The sequence below is a fragment of the Schistocerca americana genome, chromosome 5 (assembly GCF_021461395.2).
Source record: "Schistocerca americana isolate TAMUIC-IGC-003095 chromosome 5, iqSchAmer2.1, whole genome shotgun sequence".
NCBI lineage: Eukaryota > Metazoa > Arthropoda > Insecta > Orthoptera > Acrididae > Schistocerca > Schistocerca americana.
In genome coordinates this window covers 64939746-64962718 of record NC_060123.1, presented here as the reverse complement: position 1 = coordinate 64962718, position 22973 = coordinate 64939746, and the positions used below count along the sequence as shown (strand labels likewise).

The following is a 22973-nucleotide window of genomic DNA, read 5'->3' as shown; positions in this document are numbered from 1 at the left end:
TGAGGAACACTCGCCGTCGAGAGCAACATACTGGTTTCTTTATTTAAGAAGACTTCGAGCCACTCACACGTCTGTGAACTTATCCATATGCTCATGCTTTTGTTAACAGCCTGCAGTGGGACACTATGTCAAATGTTTTTCGGAAATCTATAAATATGGAACTGCCTGTTGCCCTTCATCCATACCACACAGTATATCACGTGAGAAAAGGGCAAGCGAGTTTCGCACAAGCGATGATTTCTAAAGCCATGCTGATTCGTGGACATAAGCTTCTCAGTCTCAAGGAAATTTATTATAAGAGAACTGAGAATATGTGCAAGGATTCTGCAGTAAATAGAAGTTAGGAACATTGGTTTGTAATTTTGCGTGTCCGTTCTTTTACCATTCTTATATACTGGAGTCACCTGTGCCTTTCCCATTCGCTTAGGACTTTGTGCTGGGCGAGAGGTTTACGATAAATGCAGGCTAGGTAAGGGATAGTTCTGTAGAGTACTCTTTGTAAAACCGAACTGGGGATCCATCTGGACCTGGTGATTTACTTATTTCCAATTTTTTCAGTTGTTACTGATTTGATCGATTTATTGTTTCCGATACTTGTACTGCGACCACACATGCATTTGATATGGGCAGACAAATTCTTTAGATAAACTATATTCCATACACCACCTTGTATCCTATAAATTGTTTAAATAAATAGTATTCCATACACTGCAGTCAATTTCCCGACAAATTCTATAACAATGTAAATAAACTAAATTCCAAAACCTCCATGTATTTCATAAATTATTTAAATAAACAATACTCTGCACAGTGTATAAATTGTTTAAATAACATTCCATACACTGCAACAGATTTCCCACCAAATTCTGTAAATAAATAAATATATATTATATTCCACACACTGCGTTGTATCCCATAAATTGTTTGAATAAACAATATTCTACACATTGTCTAAATTGTTTAAGCAATATTACACACCCTGCAATCGATTTCTCGCTAAATGACTAATAAACTGAGTTTTTTATCCCCCAGTTTCCAGGTAGAGCACGATTTGGGTTCCCTTGGGGGTTTCTCAGGGGGAGGGATCAATTAATTTATAGATTTAATTAATTAGTTAATCAAATGGGTATCAAAAGTGTTCTTGTATTGGCGAGGGGTGTTCTCAGAGAGGTGGTATAGTAGAAGGGGGTGGAGGAGGGGGAGGTGAAGGGCTTTCTTGGGGAACCACTTAACCAAACAATAGATTATGGACCTGTCAATCAAAAGGACAGATTATCACCAGGGAGTCATAATCCTAGTAGAACAATAAGTCAAGAGCCTGTCAATCAGAAGAGAACAATAACCAAACAATAGATTATGGACCTGTCAATCAAAAGGACAGATTATCACCAGGGAGTCAAAATCCTAGTAGAACAATAAGTCAAGAGCCTGTCAATCAGAAGAGAACAATAAGTTTGCCGCTGAATGTATACTTGCTCCTGATGTAGGCAACCCACAATGTGGGGTGATGCTTACTTTGTCCCTCTACTTGCACCATTTTAACACAGATTTTTCCACAAATTGTGCTTTTCATAACACTAAACAATGAACATGTGTTGTTTTATCATGAGCACCATTTTGTGTTGTGTTCAACTGGTCCCTAAACATGTCTGCTACTCTCACTCACTCAAGCATAATAAAACAGTGAAGAACTAGGGACTGAGCAAAGGGGAGATGTGCAAGTATGAACTTGTGACAGCAGCCGATCAGTCGATCAAGTTCACAGATTCCAGGATTTTCTGTGATTGGCAGCTCTCCTAATCATTAACAAGGTTGATTTCCATGTCATTCTTACGAATATTTTCTGGGCCTGTCTTACTTCGCCCATCTTATGTATGAGAACATCGAATGAATAATTCAATATGTAAAGAGAGATGACAATGTAATAATCATAGGTGACTGGAACGCTTCAGAAAGGGAAGGTATAGATGGCAGAGTTACTGGAGAATATGGGATCCATTTTAGAAGTGAGAGATGAGAAAGTCTCTTTGAATACTGCATCCTATTTCGTCTAGTAATACACTATTCCTAAATCACATGAGGAAGAGGTATACTTGGAAAAAGTAAGATATCAACTACATTACATCACAGTGAGACAGAGATTCTGGAATTCGATATTATACTGTAAGCCATACCCAGGAGCATATATAGACTCAAATCACTATTTAGTAATGATGAAGAGTAGACTGAAGATTAAGAGAGTCATCTAGAAGAATCAGTTTGGAAAGATGTGTTCAGTTGTAGAGGAACAGCATCTCTAAAAAGGGCAATCGCAGAAGCTGGTCTCTGGGTAACAGAAGCAATATTTCAGCTGATTGATGAAAGAAGGAAGAGCAGAAATGTTCAAGAAAAGACAGAAACACAACAGTACAAGTCACTTTTACTGCAGTGACTAAACAACAGAGCATATAACGTTGTGGTGGACAACATAAATGGCGATGAGGAACAGAACCACCTTCCGAGATCAGTATAGTTATTTATTTCAATCCATTGTGTGGATGATAATCTGTCTCTGGTTGGCTCCAGATCAACATACGCCAAGAATAACTATCTAAAGTAAGTCAGAATTCATCTGTGAATAGAATTAAAGAGAATTAAGAGGGAGAGTAAAGTACCTCAGTGACAAATTAAGAAATGATGACATTATTTCAAAATCATCGACAAAGTGATTACTAGGGTTGACAAAACAATAAATAAATGTGCACTGGCCAAATCAGAACCAGCCAAAGCTGTTTTATATTTCGAAGTATGCTGCTTAATCAATACAGCAGTCTCAGAAAATATCGTCGTTCATTCTTTTATATAACTGCTTCACACTGAACAACGAACTTTGTCTCTCATTTCATAGTATACACTTCGTTTGCATACGTAATTTATTTGCTGAAAATGTTCTTGTTGGGAATATGCCACTCTCAAGTAACTAGCTACCATATTCCGTGCACAAAACTACCCTGAAGATGTGCCTCCAACAAGAACTGCATTAGAATTTGAGAAGTCTGTTTTTATGCTTTTAAGTTTCCTAAATTTGTGAATCAGTTATTTCTTTAGTAGCGTGGTAGACTTCATAGGTTGAGAAAGTGTTCGTGCATGAGGAGTTTCATTCCGTGGAGGACGTGTATGTTTCCACGTACACATGTGTAGTTATCCGCTTGACACCAGTGCGTTCAGCTAAAGAGTGAGGATAGTGAATCTCCTACTAACTTTTCTATGGACTATAATCTTCAGTGAAACACATTCATGTTGCACCTACATATTTTTAATACCATCTACCCACTTTCTATTAGGTCGCCATTTCAGTCTTTTCTCAACTCTTACAATCCAGGGAAGTATTTCCTGGGTCCATTAACTACCAGTTTGCTTATCTTATATGTCTCTCCATCCCCAATTCATTTTCATTGCAATTGTATTCTTGTTTTGTGCTTCTGTCTGTTCACTGATTCATTTGTTTATTTTCCTGTGTATGGAAGCAAATCCTAGCATACCAATCGCTGGGCACCCTTTACTTTCTAGATGGTTTTCGCATTTAATCCATAACTCACTGCCACAAAGCAGAACCCATAATACACACTATAGTGACATGTACATTCGAGATGCGTCAAAAATGTCGTTTATCAGCCTAGCAATATTATGAAAAGGAAAGTTGCCACTCACCATATAGTGGAGATGCTGAGTGGCAGATAGGCACAATAAAGAGAATGTCACAAATAAGCTTTCGGCCAATATGGTCTTCGTCAAAACTAGACAACACACACACACACACACACACACACACACACACACACACACACACACACACATATATATATATATATATATATATATATATATATATATATATATATATATATATATATCTCAATGCAACTCATACATTCATGCCGGCAGTCTCTGGCAACAGAAGCCACAGATAACTACAGCCAGAGATTACAGTTGTGTTTGTGTGAGTTCCACTTGCGTGAGTGTTTTTGTGTACATGTGACTGTCTATTTTTGATTAAGGCCATATCGGCCGAAAGCTTATTTGTGTCAGTCTTTTCATTGCGCCTATCTGTGACTCAGCATCTCCACTATATGGTGAGTGGCAACTTTCTTTTCATAATATTGTTAAATTACTTCCTGGATTTTCCATTGTTTGGTTTATCAGACTAGTTAATTTAGCGAAAGGCGCTTTGTTTGTTTCCTTTTACTACCATCCAGTCAGTGCTTCACACTCACTTGTCCTCAAAATCTACAACTTCAATGTTAATTTGTAGAATTTTATTTTACATGTATTCATCTTGCATTATTTTAGCCTTCTTGTAATTTATTTCTATGCCAACATTCGAACATTCTCTAATTGTTACAATTTTTCTTTACAGGAGACAAACAGTTAATGTCCAAAAGAAAAGGAAGTGCTTAAAATCTTCACAGAAAAATATTCTTATTTTCAAATGTGAAGAAAATGGAAGAAAATTTCCTTCAATTCTTGACAGTGTGTCTTCTGATTCTAAAATTTCTTGGCATACAACGTTTTCATTGCCTTTTGTGTGATTACACTGAAATTTTATGCACATTATTCTTGAGGATTTGTTTTACACCAGCTAAGTTCCCATCTATATTGGCAACATATTTTTGTAACTGGTACGATATCATTGAAATTACCATTCTCAATATGTTTTGTTGACAGCTCTGTATAATGCTTTTTTGTATGTTATGGAAAATGCCAATATAATGAAACAATATGATAATTTTGACTTACAGTAAAATTGTAGCACCCGATGAGACACAGTTTTACAAGGAATATTTCATCACATTAATATGCTGTGCTTGTAAAAGAACATGGAATCACTAGCTAACGTCATTTGCAAACCATGAGGAGCATCACCAGCATAAAGAGTAAGTTTAGAATATTATTCTACTGAGCAACTGTTGGTTGTTCACGACCTTGCAGTATGATCAGATACGTTTGGCCAGTAACTGATGTCTGGCAGAGGAAGGAACAACAATGACAGACACCATAATAATGCACCACGCTGGTAATTTCCGACAGTTTTGAGACTTTTGAGTATAAAATGCGTAAATTCTCTCTCTTCATTTATGACAGTTGTGTGTATGAACACAAATCCATCAACGTCAAAACAGTCACATCTAACAACACTCTCTGAAAGAGTCCACAACGTTCATCATTCCAGCCAAAAGCTATTTCGTTGGTTTCAATACTGCATTCGGTTTCTGGAGGAAGCAGTTGTCAGAGATCGTATGACTTCCATTTCCTAAAGGAGTCTTTTTCAACATAGCTCTGCCTATGAGACTGTTATACCGCTCTTGTGAGATACTTGTATCAAAGATTTATATGAACTTCTGGGAAATTAATTATGGGTCCCATCATTGGTACATGTGTTCCACGTTTATAGCAATCTGATTTCCTCATGTAGGTGACAATCCAATTGTTGATCTGATAACTGTCAGAAATAGGTGATATAAAAATGAAAGAAACTGGCATATTTCGTTTACTGTCATACTATAATGCTATATGGGAACTTCCTGGGGCAACTCATCAAACAAAGCTAACGTTTTATAAGTGCAAATGTATGTAATGCGAATTATTTGTTGTGTGAACGCAAGAACATCATGCAGACAGCTCTTCAATGAACTAGGTACCAAATACTGCTTCTCAGTATATTTATTCCTTTATGAAATGTATAATAAATAATATATCTCTTTTTCAGACCAATAGTTCCCATCATGAAATCACTATTAGGAATGATAATAATCTACCTAATGATTAAAGCAAGTTAATTTGGTCCAGAAAAGTATCCCCTCAAGAGCACATATTTTAAATAACTTGCCAGTTGCCCTAAAACGTTTAACTACTAATAAAGTTTAACTACAAATTTTCGAGTGCCTATACCACTTATTGGTGTCTAACTCACTTTATTCTGTTGACGATCTTTTTAGTAGAACCCAATGATGTATGTATTATTAACAATGTCAAATAATGTGAGTAGTACACCTAAAATTTGCCTTAGTTCTGCATATTTTCAGTGCTTCAACGTGAACAATGTAGGCACTGTACTGCTGTCTGTCTGATGATGCATGGCTACAATAGCCTAATGATTCCCTTCTGTACTTCAGTGTACAGGCCTATACTTTTAAATGTTTGACACAAGTTTCTTATTACCTCTTTAATGAAAATAAGCATCAAATTTATCTGCATCTATGAGATCCATTTATTATAGCATCTGTGGCAGGAACATTAAAATATCTTTTTTCTTGTAAGTATATCATGTAGGCCCTTTCTTGTTTTATGATACGCTCTACATCCTTGAGACTGTCCTTACTATGGATACATGGACCGGAAAGTTTATCTAATCTAATCTAAACTACTATAATGCCTCGCACTGTGCATGCATCACCATGCAGATTGCCAACTTAATTGAGACTTGTGTTTGGGGTTCACACAGTCAACACGAACCGAATATCCGTTCCCGTACTGAGAACTTATTTCATTCAGAAATGCATAATTGTTCCGATTAATCTATTCGACACATTTCTTGATGCCATACGCTGCTTATCCTGGAATTTGCAGTTACAGGATCACAATCGTTATTCTCTTTCAGAAGGACTTAATTTCTACATCTACGGGCCTACTCTGTAAAGCATTGCGAACTTTATGACAGTCTTTATTTTTGTTTTACTTTCCTAATTTCTCGCCAATGAGGACAAGGCAGGATATCGCAGAACAGGAATCTTTATAACATAATCGCAGCAAACTAGGAGCAGAGCAAAACTGGTTGGGAATATTTATGAAAAGATTTCCAGCTCCGGCATTCGCTTGGTGACCGAGAGAAGCGTCCGGGAAACCTCGTTCGGAACTGACGATAGGACTATTTTTAAATCAATATCGTACATTGTGCGAGAGCCAAAGCGCTCTAAATAGCGGTCAAAGGATGAATAAATAAATAAATAAAGATTACAATTAAAATGTGTGTATGTGTTTTAATTCCATAATGACAAAATTATATTCTCATCAGTCAGCATACATCACGAGAACAGAAGCATGAATAATAAGTAACTCATTTATAGTCTTCTTATTATTTGACATTATTACAAGAAGGATATGATTGAAATTATTGCTCAGTAATGATCTGTGTTACTCGTATCTCGGCCTGTATAAAATGTTGTTATTTACCGGTGTAACTGTAAATATTGAAGCAATATTTACTTTGTTGGCAGTGACAAAGATTGGGAACATCTCTGTCTTCTGCGTATTTATTTCGTGACGTAGAGGCTGTGAGGGTGTTGAGGGTTTCGTTGTGTCAGAAGTATAAAGAAGTGAAGAAAATATGTCTTACGCGTATTTGTTTAAATATATTATTATAGGAGATACAGGTATGAATTTGTACGACGTATTACGAGAACAAAATCGTTAAATACTGAAGGTTTAATACGTTTTTGACTGTTGACATGTCATTTACTTGTAGTCGTATCTTTGTGTTTCACTACATAATGGAGTTGTTTTGCTCGAGAAATAGACGGAAGTGATCGTTTACATATAGTGAGCTGATTGGAATTATTTCTGTATACAGTTACCTCCTGTTATTTTTCATTTATGTTATTGATTTTTTTCGAAAACACCATGATCAAACGTTGTATTCAAGGTTTTAGATGACAGTTATTACTTACACGCGTCATCTAAAATGCGAGCGATACAGGGCAGATTTGGTTGTTATAAATTTTAAAATGTCACATCATAATGAACGAAACGGCTCCTTTTCCGAAGAATTCGACGGTAATACAATCAACGCTTATTTGCTTCCAAACAAGTCCGATGATTTTGACGATAACATTTGATACTTTTTCATTAGTCTCGTAGTCGATAAGTATTAGCGAATTTGTTGTAAATCTCCATATAATTGGCAATGGCTGTGAACTTTATGTAACATATTTTCCTTCTTTCTGTTCCAGGCGTTGGCAAATCGTGCCTGCTTCTGCAGTTTACTGATAAACGGTTTCAGCCTGTTCATGACCTGACTATTGGTATGTCAGTGCGAAGGAGATATACTTAAAAATAAACATAATATATGTATTCTCTCTTATGTGCATGCCAAAGGAATGGCTTTTTAGTGGAAACAATTATAGACTAACATTTTTAGATATAACTTTTATGAAACAAACTATTTGGAGGGTTCAAAATATTAATTTTTTGTGGAGTAGCAGGGTAATCTGTTGTCACAACTCTGTTGCCAGACTTGTGTGTTGATGCTATAAACCGGTGTAATTATACATTGGTAAAGGGGTAATGAGTTTACATGTTACATGTGAAGTGTGAGCCTATATTCAGTTGAGTTGTCGGAAATTTTCAGGCAAATTTTTGTTAAGTGTTAAAGTGTAATTACCATGATAAATGGTAATGAAGTTTTCAGTTAACACTTTAACCCCTAACCCCACTGGGTGCTGTTGGTTAATAATTGGCTTTTGTTATTGTTTCCTTGAGAGGTGGGAAAAACATGATACGAAATTTTGTGTTTGACTTAGTTTGCTGGAAATGTTCAAAAGGAGCAGAAGGTGGTAAAATAAATTAGTAGCTTATTATTGTATAAATAATTTAAAAGCCATTCATCACAGTATATTTAATTGTTTATTGTGCAGCACCTTCACGAATTTAATCTCTTCTAAACATAAATAGTTGATGTATTATGTTAACGGTAACGCATTATTAATTGGAATATTGTTTAAGTGTTTGGTGATGTTCAGACTGGCAGAAGAGTATGCAAAGTACCGCTTGTTATGAAATATAATATTGTTTAGAGTAAGAGTGTTTAAATATGTACATTTCAGATGAGTAATTGGGAGGATTGGCAGTGGGACAGCAAGAGGATTCTGGTAGAGCAAGATGATAAAGTGTTATAGAGCATGGAAATGAAACTGAAGTGGCGAAAAATGGAAACAGGAAACTTTGACGGTGTATGAAATGGAACCACTTTTGTTTTTAGGAAGGGACCTGGGTAGTGAGAGGGAGCATTGAAGAGGTGGAAAGAGAATATTAGGTAAAGGAAGTCGAATTGATGGATGAAACAGAAATAGAAAGGATGAGAAATATGAATATATGGCTGAGGGAATGGCTAGTAGGAAGAGGTCATTTGAATAAGTGACTCTAGAGTGATGTGCTCTTGAAAAGGTAGGTGTTCCTCACAGAGAACCACAGCATAATAATACTTTGTCACCAGATGGCTCTCTAGCAAAAAATGCTTCACCCATTTCCACTCTTGGCAACACTGGAACAATTTCAGCATGAGTATGCTGATTCTGGTACTCAGGCTCTCAGAATACTTTAAAACATGGAATACTACTGCCCTCTCTCGTTCAAGTAATATTTGTTGCTTAGTGAGTCCTGCAATGATAAAATGAGTGGCATCATTCATGCAGAAACTAGAAAAGGAATGCTAAATGTTTAACCCGCTTTCCCAAAGAACAGAGCAGCAGAATAGCATTATTACCTGGTGCTTCATTGGGTATACTGTCACTACAGTAAATTATCACACTGTCAGCCTTGTAATACACAAACCACTTCAGTATGTCAGTCCAGGAGGTTATACAACTGGCGTGCAGTGGAGGGAAGCTTCCTATCTGTGAAGTTCAGAGGTTCTGACATTGTGAGACCAAGTGAGGTGCATAGTCATCGAGATGCTGGATTTGTGTGCAGGATGACAGGGGTTGAAATTCTCATCCATCCATCCATTGAAGCTAAATCCTGAGATGGCTCCTTTGAAAACCATATGGCTAATTTTCTTCCATATCCTTCACCCATCCAAACTTGGATTCCACCTCTAATGACCTCTGTCTTTGAAGCCTTAAACATGGCCTAGTGCGGTCAAAACCTCAGGCTGCACTATATATTCCAAGAAATGCCAGAGGATAAGGAACAAACTCCAAGCAATATTGAAAGTCCTAATTTAATTCTCGTACCACTGCAAAGATAAATTAAATAGGCTGATTGAGGCTTTTTAAGTGCAGAGAATACAGTATGTTATCTTAGATGGAGAGCAAACAGTTGAAGTAACTTCAGGTGTTCCCCAGGGAATTGTGTTGGAACCCTTGCTGTTCAAGTTGAATAATAATGACTTTGCAGACAATAATAGTAATCTCAGAGTTTTCAAACACTAAAGTCAGGCGTATCTATAATGAACAGCTATCTGAAAAGAAAAGCTACACATATAGTCAGATCTTATGAAATTTTCAAAGTGGTGGAAAAATTGATAACTTGCTTTAAATGTTCAGGAATCTAAAAATTTGCAAATGAAATGAAAGCTTAGTACACTATGACTAGAATATCACTCAGTCACAGTTTGAATACAAATACCCGAGCGTAAAAATTTAGAGGTACGAAATGGAACAATGAAATACGCTCAGTTGTCAGTAAAAATGAAATATGCTCAGTTGTAGGTAAAGCAAGTGTCAAATTTCAGACCATTAGCAAAATATTAGGGAAATGCAATTACTTAACAAAAGCAGGTTGCTTCCAAAATACTCATGTATGTAGCAGGTCCAGTTGCTGCCAAGATTCTTTTGACTATGCTGCAGAAGTTTTGCGGGGAGGCCTTACACCTCCTCCGTGCATTCCTGATTTCCTCCTATGTCGTTTTAAAGTTTCAGGATCCATCAAGAATGAAATTCATAGTTATCGATTTTCTTCGGGCAAAGAGGTGAACGCTTGGGTACAATTGTGGTTCTTTAGGCACCTGCAAACATTTTTCCATGAAGACCTAGACCATCTTGTCTTACAGTGGTATATACATAATAAGTTATAGCAAATACTTTCAAAATGATAAACAGTTTACTTTTCTTCCCATACATCTCATTTTCATTTGATTGCCCCTTATATCTGTGTTTTTAACACTTAAGGGGTAACCTGTGGTACTGTTTCCTGTGATCAGACTCCTTTGTTGGTCATGATAGGTTGCATATATAGCATCATATTCTGCAAACACTTTGGCTCATGCTAAGAAAGCAGAGTATAAGATGCCACCACTGCTGATAGGCATGTAACTGATACTAGTCCAACAATACATAAATAAAATTAATCTGTTGAATGGCTCGGTGTGTGATATATGATGTGACTTACCAAACGAAAGCGCTGGCATGCTGATAGATACACAAACATACACACAAAATTCAAGCTTTCGCAACCAACGGTTGCTTCGTCAGGAAAGAGGGAAGGAGAGGGAAAGACGAAAGAATGTGGGTTTTAAGGGAGAGGGTAAGGAGTCATTCCAATCCCGGGAGCGGAAAGACTTACCTTAGGAGGAGAAAAGGACAGGTATACAATCTCTCTCTCTCTCTCTCTCTCTCTCTCTCTCTCTCTCTCTCTCTCTCTCTCTTCCCCCCCCCCCCCACCCACACACACACACACACACACACACACACACACACACACACACACACACCTGTGAGAGTGTGCGTGCGCGCGCGCGTATACCTGTCCATTTTTTCCCCTAAGGTAAGTCTTTCCGCTCCCGGGATTGAAAGCAATTGAATGGAACAGAAAATTTATGATTAGTGTTAAAAGTAAACCTAAACAAACAAATGATAATTCAAAACTGTGTCAAGAAAAGTATTACAAAAAAGTTTCTTTACAAAATAGATAAAAATAAACACACACTCTAGGCAGCAAGAGTTCACATGTTTTTTTTAGCTTCTCAAGCACAGGCATTAAAGTTCATTTGCATTGCAGCCTTCTCGTTTCCCGTTTTTGGTCTTCACTATTATCCTGCTGGTGTTTGTCCACACGTTTTGTAGCACTATCCTCAAGATTGCACAGTTCAAAATCTTTTGTCTCTCAGAAGTGAGATCCTCACGTATTGACAGACTTGAATTTGCGAGTTTCTTCTTCACTCTGAAGTTTTCAGATCTTTTCCTGTTCAACGCAAACTTCTGAATTACCAGTGTAGGTTTTACACCCCATTCTGTGGCTTTTGTCTATCATTCAGTGTCACCTGCGGGTCTAGGTTATCCGGGCAAGGCTGATCACTAATTCATTTGTATTCTCACTGTTGTTTTCAGGAATCCCAAACAGGCTGAGATTATTGTGTCTCTAGTATTGTTCAAGTTTGTCAAATTTTGAGATCAGCTTCTGTTCGAGTAGTCGCGCCCTATCCTCAGTTTCTTTCAAAGATGTGTTTAGAGCTCAGATCTCGCTCGCATTTATCTCCAGAGTTTATTGTTAAGTCATTTGCCACTTTACACACCATACAGATGTCTTGTTTAAATCATTTTAGTGATTTTACTATATGGTAAAAGACAGTATTATCTGTGTGTAATAAAAGAGGCCTGCCCAGATTGTCTTTTAAATCATTTATATAGATTAGGAAGAGCAGAGAGCTTATAATACTCCATGTTGTTGTTGTTGTGGTCTTCAGTCCTGAGACTGGTTTGATGCAGCTCTCCATGCTACTCTATCCTGTGCAAGCTTCTTCATCTCCCAGTACCTACTGCAACCTACATCCTTCTGAATCTGCTTAGTGTATTCATCTCTTGGTCTCCCCCTACGATTTTTACCCTCCACACTGCCCTCCAATACTAAATTGGTGATCCCTTGATGCCTCAGAACATGTCCTACCAACTGATCCCTTCTACTGGTCAAGTTGTACCACAAGCTTCTCTTCTCCCCAATCCTGTTCAATACTTCCTCATTAGTTATGTGATCTACCCACCTTATCTTCAGCATTCTTCTGTAGCACCACATTTCGCAAGCTTCTATTCTCTTCTTGTCCAAACTATTTACCGTCCATGTTTCACTTCCATACATGGCAACACTCCATACGAATACTTTCAGAAATGACTTCCTGACACTTAAATCAATACTGGATGTTAACAAATTTCTCTTCTTCAGAAACGCTTTCCTTGCCATTGCCAGTCTACATTTTATATCCTCTCTACTTCAACCATCATCAGTTATTTTGCTCCCCAAATAGCAAAACTCCTTTACTACTTTAAGTGTCTTATTTCCTAATCTAATATTCTCAACATCACCCGACTTAATTCGACTGCATTCCATTATACTCGTTTTGCTTTTGTTGATGTTCATCTTGTATCCTCCTTTCAAGACACTGTCCATTCCGTTCAACTGCTCTTCCAAGTCCTTTGCTGTCTCTGACAGAATTACAATGTCATCGGCGAACCTCAAAGTTTTTATTTCTTCTCCATGGATTTTAATACCTACTCCGAATTTTTCTTTTGTTTCCTTTACTGCTTGCTCAATATACAGATTGAACAACATAGGAGAGAGGCTACAACCCTGTCTCACTCCCTTCCCAACCACTGCTTCCCTTTCATGTCCCTCGACTCTTATAACTGCCATCTGGTTTCTGTACAAATTGTAAATAGCCTTTCGCTCCCTGTATTTTACCCCTGCCACCTTTAGAATTTGAAAGAGAGTATTCCAATCAACATTGTCAAAAGCTTTCTCTAAGTCTACAAATGCTAGAAACGTAGGTTTGCCTTTCCTTAATCTTTCTTCTAAGATAAGTCGTAAGGTCAGTATTGCCTCATGTGTTCCAGTATTTCTACGGAATCCAAACTGATCTTCCCCGAGGTCGGCTTCTACTAGTTTTTCCATTCGTCTGTAAAGAATGCGTGTTAGTATTTTGCAGCTGTGGCTTATTAAACTGATTGTTCGGTAATTTTCACATCTGTCAACACCTGCTTTCTTTGGGATTGGTATTATTATATTCTTCTTGAAGTCTGAGGGTACTTCACCTGTTTCATACATCTTGCTCACCAGATGGTAGAGTTTTGTCAGGACTGGCTCTCCCAAGACTGTCAGTAGTTCTAATGGAATGTTGTCTACTCCCGGGGCCTTGTTTCGACTCAGGTCTTTCAGTGCTCTGTCAAACTCTTCACGCAGTATCATATCTCCCATTTCATCTTCATCTACATCCTCTTCCATTTCCATAATATTGTCCTCAAGTACATCGCCCTTGTATAGACGCTCTATATACTCCTTCCACCTTTCTGCCTTCCCTTCTTTGCTTAGAACTGGGTTGCCATCTGAGCTCTTGATATTCATACAAGTGGTTCTCTTCTCTCCAAAGGTCTCTTCAATATTCCTGTAGGCAGTATCTATCTTACCCCTAGTGAGATAAGCCTCTACATCCTTACATTTGTCCTCTAGCCATCCCTGCTTAGCCATTTTGCACTTCCTGTTGATCTCGTTTTTGAGACGTTTGTATTCCTTTTTGCCTGCTTCATTTACTGCATTTTTATATTTTCTCCTTTCATCAATTAAATTCAATATTTCTTCTGTTACCCAAGGATTTCTACTAGCCCTCGTCTTTTTACCTACTTGATCCTCTGCTGCCTTCACTATTTCATCCCTCAAAGCTACCCATTCTTCTTCTATTCTATTTCTTTCCCCCGTTCCTGTCAATTGTTCCCTTATGCTCTCCCTGAAACTCTGTACAACCTCTGGTTCTTTCAGTTCATCCAGGTCCCATCTCCTTAAATTCCCACCTTTTTGCAGTTTCTTCAGTTTTGATCTACAGTTCATAACCAATAGATTGTGGTCAGAGTCCACATCTGCCCCTGGAAATGTCTTACAATTTAAAACCTGGTTCCTAAATCTCTGTCTTACCATTATATAATCTATCTGATACCTTTTAGTATCTCCAGGGTTCTTCCATGTATACAACCTTCTATCATGATTCTTAAACCAAGTGTTAGCTATGATTAAATTGTGCTCTGTGCAAAATTCTACCAGGCGGCTTCCTCTTTCATTTCTTAGCCCCAATCCATATTCACCTACTATGTTTCCTTCTCTCCCTTTTCCTACACTCGAATTCCAGTCACCCATGACTATTAAATTTTCGTCTCCCTTCACTACCTGAATAATTTCTTTTATCTCATCATACATTTCTTCAATTTCTTCGTCTTGTGCAGAGCTAGTTGGCGTATAAACTTGTACTACTGTAGTAGGTGTGGGCTTCGTATCTATCTTGGCCACAATAATGCGTTCACTATGCTGTTTGTAGTAGCTTACTCGCATTCCTATTTTCCTATTCATTATTAAACCTACTCCTGCATTACCCCTATTTGATTTTGTGTTTATAACCCTGTATGCACCCGACCAAAAGTCGTGTTCCTCCTGCCACCGAACTTCACTAATTCCCACTATATCTAACTTGAACCTATCCATTTCCCTTCTTAAATTTTCTAACCTACCTGCCTGATTAAGGGATCTGTCATTCCATCCGTAGAACGCCAGTTTTCTTTCTCCTGATAACAACGTCCTCTTGAGTAGTGCCCGCCCGGAGATCCGAATGGGGGACTATTTTTACCTCCGGAATATTTTACCCAAGAGGACGCCATCATCATTTAATCATGCAGTAGAGCTGCATGCCCTCGGGAAAAATTACGGCCGTAGTTTCCCCTTGCTTTCAGCTGTTCGCAGTACCAGCACAGCAAGGCCGTTTTGGTTAGTGTTACAAGGCCAGATCAGTCAATCATCCAGACTGTTGCCCTTGCAACTACTGAAAAGGCTGCTGCCCCTCTTCAGGAACCACATGTTTGTCTGGCCTCTCAACAGATACTCCATACTGATGTTGCGAAAGCTTGAATTTTGTGTGTATGTATGTGTCTGTTTGTGTTTCTATCGACCTGCCAGCGCTTTCGTATGGTAAGTCACATCATCTTTGAGAGAGAAGGGGACGGACAGACATCTACATTTATACTCTGCAAGCCACCCAACAGTGTGTGGCGGAGGGCACTTTACATGCCACTGTCATTACCTCCCTTTTCTGTTCCAGTCGCATATGGTTCGCGGGAAGAACGACTGCCGGAAAGCCTCCGTGCACGCTCAAATCTCTCTAATTTTACGTTTGTGATCTCATCGGGAGGTATAAGTAGGGGGTAAGCAATATATTCGATACCTCATCCAGAAACGCACCCTCTTGAAACCTGGACAGCAAGCTACACCGCGATGCAGAGCACCTCTCTTGCAGAGTCTGCCACTTGAGTGTGCTAAACATCTCCGTAACGCTATCACGCTTACCAAATAACCCTGTGACGAAACGCGCCACTCTTCTTTGGATCTTCTCTATCTCCTCCGTCAACCCGACCTGGTACGGATCCCACACTGATGAGCAATATTCAACTATAGGTCGAACGAGTGTTTTGTAAGCCACCTCCTTTGTTGGTGGACTACATTTTCTAAGGACGCTCCCAATGAATCTCAACCTGGCACCTGCCTTATCAACAATTAATTTTATATGATCATTCCCCTTCAAATCGTTCCGTACGCATACTCCGATATTTTACAGCAGTAACTGCTGCTTGTGTTTCTTCTGCTATCATATAATCGTACAATAAAGGATCCTTCTTTCTATGTACTCTCAACACATTACATTTGTCTATGTTAAGGGTCAGTTGCCACTCCCTGCACCAAGTGCCTATCTGCTGCAGCTCTTCCTGCATTTCGCTACAATTTTCTAATGCTGCAACTTCTCTGTATACTACAGCATCATCCGCGAAAAGCCGCATGGAACTTCTGACACTATCTACTACGTCATTTATATATATTGTGAAAAGAAATGGTCCTATAATGCTCCCCTCTGGCACGCCAGTGGTTACTTTAACATCTGTAGACGTCTCTCCATTGAGAATAACATGCTGTGTTCTGTTGGCTAAAAACTCTTCAAACCAGCCACACAGCTGGTCTGATATTCTGTAGGCTCTTAATGTGTTTATCGTGTGACAGTGTGGAACTGTATCAAACGCCTTCCGGAAGTCAAGGAAAATGGCACCTACCTGGGAGCGTGTATCTAATATTTTCTGGGTCTCGTGGACAAATAAAGCGAGTTGGGTCTCACACAATTGCTGTTTCCAGAATCCATGTTGATTCCTACAGAGTAGATTCTGGGTTTCCAGAAATGACATGATACTCAAGCAAAAAATGTGTTCTAAAATTCTACAAAAGATCGATGTCAGAGATACAGGCCTATAATTTTGCGCCTCTGCTCGATGACCTTCTTGAAAACTGGAACTACCTGTGCCCTTTTCCAATCGTTTGGAACCTTCCGTTCCTCTAGAGACTTGCGGTACATGGCTGTTAGAAGGTTGGCAAGTTCTTTTGCGTACTCTGTGTAGAATCGAATTTGTATCCCGTCAGGTCCGGTGGACTTTCTCTGTTGAGTGATTTCATTTGCTTTTCTATTCCTTGGACACTTATTTCGATGTCAGCCATGTTTTCGTTCGTGCAAGGATTTAGAAAAGGAACTGCAGTGCGGTCTTCCTCTGTGAAACAGCTTTGGAAAAAGGTGTTTAGTATTTCAGCTTTACGCGTGTCATCCTCTGTTTCAATCATCATCCCAGAGTGTCTGGATATGCTGTTTCGATCCACTTACTGATCTAACATAAGACCGGAACTTCCTAGGATTTTCTGTCAAGTCAGTACATAGAATTTTACCTTCGAATTAACTGAACGCTTCACACATAGCCCTCCTTACACTAGCTTTGACATCGTTTAGCTTCTATTTGTCAGAGAGGTTTTGGCTGCGTTTAAACTTGCAGTGAAGCTCTCTTTGCTTTCGCAGTAGTTTCCTAGCTTTGTTGTTGAACCATGGTGGGTTTTTCCCGTCCCTCACAGTTTTACTCGGCATGTACCTGTCTAAAACGCATTCTTCAATTGCCTTGAGCTTTTTCCATAAACACTCAACATTGTCAGTGTCGGAACAGAAATTTTCGTTTTGATCTGTTAGGTAGTCTGAAATCTGCCTTCTATTACTCTTGCTAAACAGATAAACCTTCCTCCCTTTTTTTATATTCCTATTAACTTCCATATTCAGGGATGCTGCAATGGCCTTACGATCACTGATTCCCTGTTCTGCACTTAGAGTCGAAAAGTTCGAGATCTGTTTGTTATCAGTAGATCCAAGATGTTATCTCCACGTGTCAGTTTTCTGTTTAATTGCTCGAGGTATTTTTCGGATAGTGCACTCAGTATAATGTCACTCGATGCTCTGCCCCTGCCACCCGTCCTAAACATCTGAGTGTCCCAGTCTATATCTGGTAAATTGAGATCTCCACCTAAGACTAAAACATGCTGAGGAAATTTATGTGAAATGTATTCCAGATTTTCTCTCAGTTGTTCTGCCACTAATGATGCTGAGTCGGGGGGTTGGTAAAAGGAGCCAATAATTAACCTACCTCGGTTGTTGAGTATAACCTCCATCCATAATAATTCACAAGAACTATCCACTTCTGTTTCACTACAGGATAAACTACTACTAACAGCGACAAACATGCCACCACCAGTTGCTTGCAATCTATCCTTTCTAAACACCGTCTGTGCCTTTGTAAAAATTTCAGCAGAATGTATCTCTGGCTTCAGCCAGCTTTCTGTACATATAACAATTTCAGCTTCGGTGCTTTCTATCAGCACTTGAAGTTCTGGTACTTTACCAATGCAGCTTTGACAGTTTACAATTACAATACTGATTGCTGCTTGGTCCCCGCATATCCTGACTTTGCCTCGCATCCTATGAGGCTGTTACCCTTTCTGTACTTGCCAGAGGCCATCTAACCTAAAAAACCGCCCAGTCCACGCCATACAACCCCTGCTACCCGTGTAGCCACCTGCTGTGTGTAGTGGACTCCTGACCTATCCAGCAGAACCCGAAACCCCACCACCCTATGGCACAAGTCGAGGAATCTGCAGCCCACACAGTCGCAGAACCATCTCAGCCTCTGATTCAGATCCTCCACTCGGCTTTGTACCAAAGGTCCGCAGTCAGTCCTGTCGACGATGCTGCAGATGGTGAGCTCTGCTTTCATCCCGCTAGCGAGACTGGCAGTCTTCACCAAATCTGATACCTGCCGGAAGCCAGAGAGGATTTCCTCCAATCCATAGTGACTCACATCATTGGTGCTGACATGAGCGACCACCTGCAGATGGGTGCATCCTGTACCCTTCATGGCATCTGGAAGGACCCTTTCCACATCTGGAATGACTCCCCCCCCCCTCCACCCGGTATGCACACGGAGTGCACATTGGTTTTCTTCCCCTCCCTTGCAGCCATATCCCTAAGGGTCTCCATTACGCGCCTGACATTGGAGCTCACAACTACCAGTAAGCCCACCCTCTGTGACCGCCCGGATCTTACAGACTGAGGGGCAACCTCTGGAACAGGACAAGCAGCCATGTCTGGGCGAAGATCAGTATCAGCTGGAGACAGAGCCTGAAACCGGTTCGTCAGAAAAACTGGAGAGGCCTTCCGTTCAGCCCTCCTGAATGTCTTTCGCCCCCTGCCACACCTCGAGACGACCTCCCACTCTACCACGGGTGAGGGGTCAGCTTCAATGTGGGCAGTATCCTGGGCAGACATAGCCGTAGTCTGATCGGGGGATGCATGGGACGAGCTGGCTGTCCCCCGACAAACCCCCGTCTGGACCCCCACAGTGAGGCCCATTGGCAACAGCCTCAAGCTGTGTGACCAAAGCCGACACTGCCTGAAGCTGGTAGCGAAGGGATGCAAACTCAGCCCGCATCCGAACACAGCAGTCGCAGTCCCTATCCATGCTAAATACTGTTGTGCAAAGAACGTCTGAACTAATCTACAGAGAGCACAAACAATTCAACACAAAATTTAAATGGGTATTAAAATACAAGATCGCCTAGTAAATGCAGTAATGCTGCTACTTGCGCACTGCTGACACACTGCTCGGCGGCAGCAGGCTAACTGTACTGTCAGTAATGTACAAAGACTATTTGAAAGAAATACATAAATGACAGACGACTACATGACTTTACACATCACAGATATTAAAATGCAAATCTGCCCCTGCTAAATACGAAACTACACAATGATTTGGCGGATTTAACTAAACAAGTACACTAAGAACACTCTAACATATTTTCAACTTGACTATTACACTTATATGAATGCTAAATAAGCCGCTTGCTGCTACTTGCGCACTGCAGAAGACTAACTGTGCTGGGAGGGGAGGAACAAAACTATTTCTCATCTAGTAATACAAACTGACACACGTTCCATACACTGACCAATATAATGGAGCTTTGGTTGTGTTGGTTGATGAAATACCTATTACCATGTAAACTGTGGTTTTCACAATGAACAGAAAACCTCACTTACTCATAATTTGCAGCAGTGGACTGGCTGTTAAAAATTGTCAGTTAATGTTTATTATGTTACATATTTTGCCATGTTTTTTGTGTGTCTAAATTTATAGTGTTCATTATTGTGTAATGCTGAATGTCTAATTACTAAAATTCTACATTTGAATTTGTACCATTACAGTATGTTATATTCAATATAGTGTAATTGAATAGTTAAAAAATCGACTCACCAAGTGGCGGCAGGACACACACACACACACACACACACACACACACACACACACACACACAAAAAAAAAAAAAGAAGGTCTTACTTACAGAATCTTTAGGAGTCAGTGGCTCCTTCTTCTGGCAGAGATCTGAAGGCCAAGAAAGAGAGATGAAGGAAAAGAACTGGAGAGGATTAGGAAAATGGATAGTTACGTTTTGACAGTTGCTATCCTTTCCAATGCAAATGTTCCCTTCCCATACAGCCTTTCAGAGGCAGATTTCCTGGGCCATCACACCCAATCCTGATACTGATGATCACTCCAGAAAACAACTTCAGAGCATATCAGTTATCACTCAGTCTTACATTTTTACAGTTTCCTTGTCTGACATTCTGTCCCATACAACCTTGACATTCGACTTGTTCGTATGCAGTCTCATTAAAGCAATACACCACCATTCCCACCTCAGCCTCCACTTCACGTAATTACCCCACCAACCCAGTTCAAAAGCAAATTTCCCAGGCCATCACATCCAATCAGGGTACTGCTGATCCCTCCAAAAAAAAAAACAACTTTCGAACGCATGACTTGTCACTTAGTCTAAAACTACCCCTTTTCCTACACCTTTCCAGGCCTTTTCCTTCACTTTTTCTTTCTCCTTCAATCCTTCTACCAGGAGGAGGAGCCACTGGCTCTGAAAGCTTGTGCAGGTAAAACCTTTTTTGTGTGTGTATTCTGCTGCTGCTTGGTGAGTAGATTTTTTTTTTTTGTCTATCCATCTATGTTATGTTGTCAAAAATTATTTTTGTTTTAGTATATCATTAATCTTTTCAATTGACCACACACAATATTTGAAGGCAACAATTGGAATTTCTTTGCCTATTTGTGAATTATTTAAAAGGGCAAAAATTGTGCTAAATTTTCTCTCTCAAATATCAAAACAAATGTGTACTTTTCAAATGTTTTAGGATTGACTGCTACAAAAGAACTATTGCAGTGATAGTCTCACAAAAGAGAAGTGTTTTGCTGATTCGTGTGGCCCTTAGTCATAGGTTCCACTTGATATTGCCAAACTTTCACCACCCTAACTATAATATTCATTTTAAATATAGCATTGTGGAACACTACCTCTTGCAAAATACCACAGTGGTACTTTCCTTGGTATAAGGTCTGCAAACACGGCCACTGCAAGAGCAGCAAAGCCAAGTTATGAAAACAATCTTTATTTAACAAATACAGAAGAAGGGGAAAGAATTAAAATTGTTCAGCCTTTCACAGCCACCTTTTGTAGAATTCACTGGATGTGTGATTCTCATTATAGCTGTGTGAGAAATGAGATGCTTCAGATTTTTCAACAAAATGGCTAACCACTTCTAATTTGCACTATGTTTCTGTTTCTGAGAACACACTTTCATGTACTGTTACTAGTCATAGCTGTAATTTTGTGTCTCTTATTTCTTTTAGTTATAGAATGTTATCTTAATTTATGTCATTGCAGATAGAAAAACTTAATGGTGTCCTGTTTATCTTTGTTAACAAGATGAGTGAAATAATTGTGCAGCTTTATCTTTAAGCAAAGCCATCATAACTGGAAACTCGAAGGGAGGAAAAAAGTCATAGATTGTTGAATTACTAGCATAGATCCATTTGAGGGTGCAATGTGTAGTGATATTTTCTGATCTGTGTAACTGAATTAATAGGATAGTAATACAGAGTACATTGTTTGAATGGTAGTGAAATAACATTATAAAACTTGGTTCCTATTTTACAGGGGTTGAATTTGGTGCACGTATGATTACAATAGATGGAAAACAAATCAAGCTTCAGATATGGGATACGGTAAGTGACCAGCATTTGGTGCACATTAATAGGAGCCATTATTTTTTCATTGTATTCATTGACTAAGCTTTCAGGCAGGGCAAGAGGCTTTCCGCTCCATCACGAGATCGTACTACCGTGGTGCTGCCGGTGCCCTGCTGGTGTATGACATTACCAGAAGAGAAACCTTCAACCATCTTACCACATGGCTGGAAGATGCTAGACAGCATTCAAACTCGAACATGGTTATCATGCTCATAGGAAACAAGAGGTAGGCACTCAGTAAATATCATCATTAGTACAACTTTGTTGCATTTGTAATGCATGTAGTGATAAAACCACTTAATGTGTAATAAATAACGTAATAAAGTAATTCGCACATAAGTGGGAATGCAGTTATTTTATATTCAGGTGCAAAAGTAAACAATTTTTTTAGCTGTTGATTTTTATGTTATTACATCAGTTGTGATTTAATGTAGATTTATTGCTACATAATGCTCAACAGGAAGTTACTGATTTGTTATTTTTCAGTCTAATAAGATGGTAGAATTTCAGCTCCAAAAGTTAAAATGGTTACTGATTTGAAAACTGTCAGTAACAGAGTTTTTAAACTCGTGTAACATTTCCAAGACTGTTAGTTATGAGCTACCATTGAGCCCTGTTTTGTAAAATATGACACCTTTGTTAGTCTGTGCGGCAGTTATAAACAGTAAAATGTTGGCATACTAAAATGATACTGTTTTTCATATTCTTTATGAATAGATGATTCTTAGACCTACCATCTGTTCTGGCAACAGT

The 22973-nt window shown here is 39.1% G+C and overlaps 1 protein-coding gene across 1 annotated transcript in view; it reads left to right on the top strand.

The window, feature by feature from the left end:
• The first annotated feature begins 7255 nt into the window (after window positions 1-7255).
• LOC124615383 (ras-related protein Rab-2) overlaps window positions 7256-22973 on the top strand; it is a 35591-nt gene continuing 19873 nt past the window's right edge. The window contains exons 1-4 of the mRNA XM_047143207.1: window positions 7256-7409; window positions 7986-8057; window positions 22129-22196; window positions 22271-22446. Of these exons, the coding sequence (XP_046999163.1) occupies window positions 7364-7409; window positions 7986-8057; window positions 22129-22196; window positions 22271-22446 (362 nt within the window). The 5' untranslated portion in view covers window positions 7256-7363. The remainder of the gene's footprint in view (window positions 7410-7985; window positions 8058-22128; window positions 22197-22270; window positions 22447-22973) is intronic.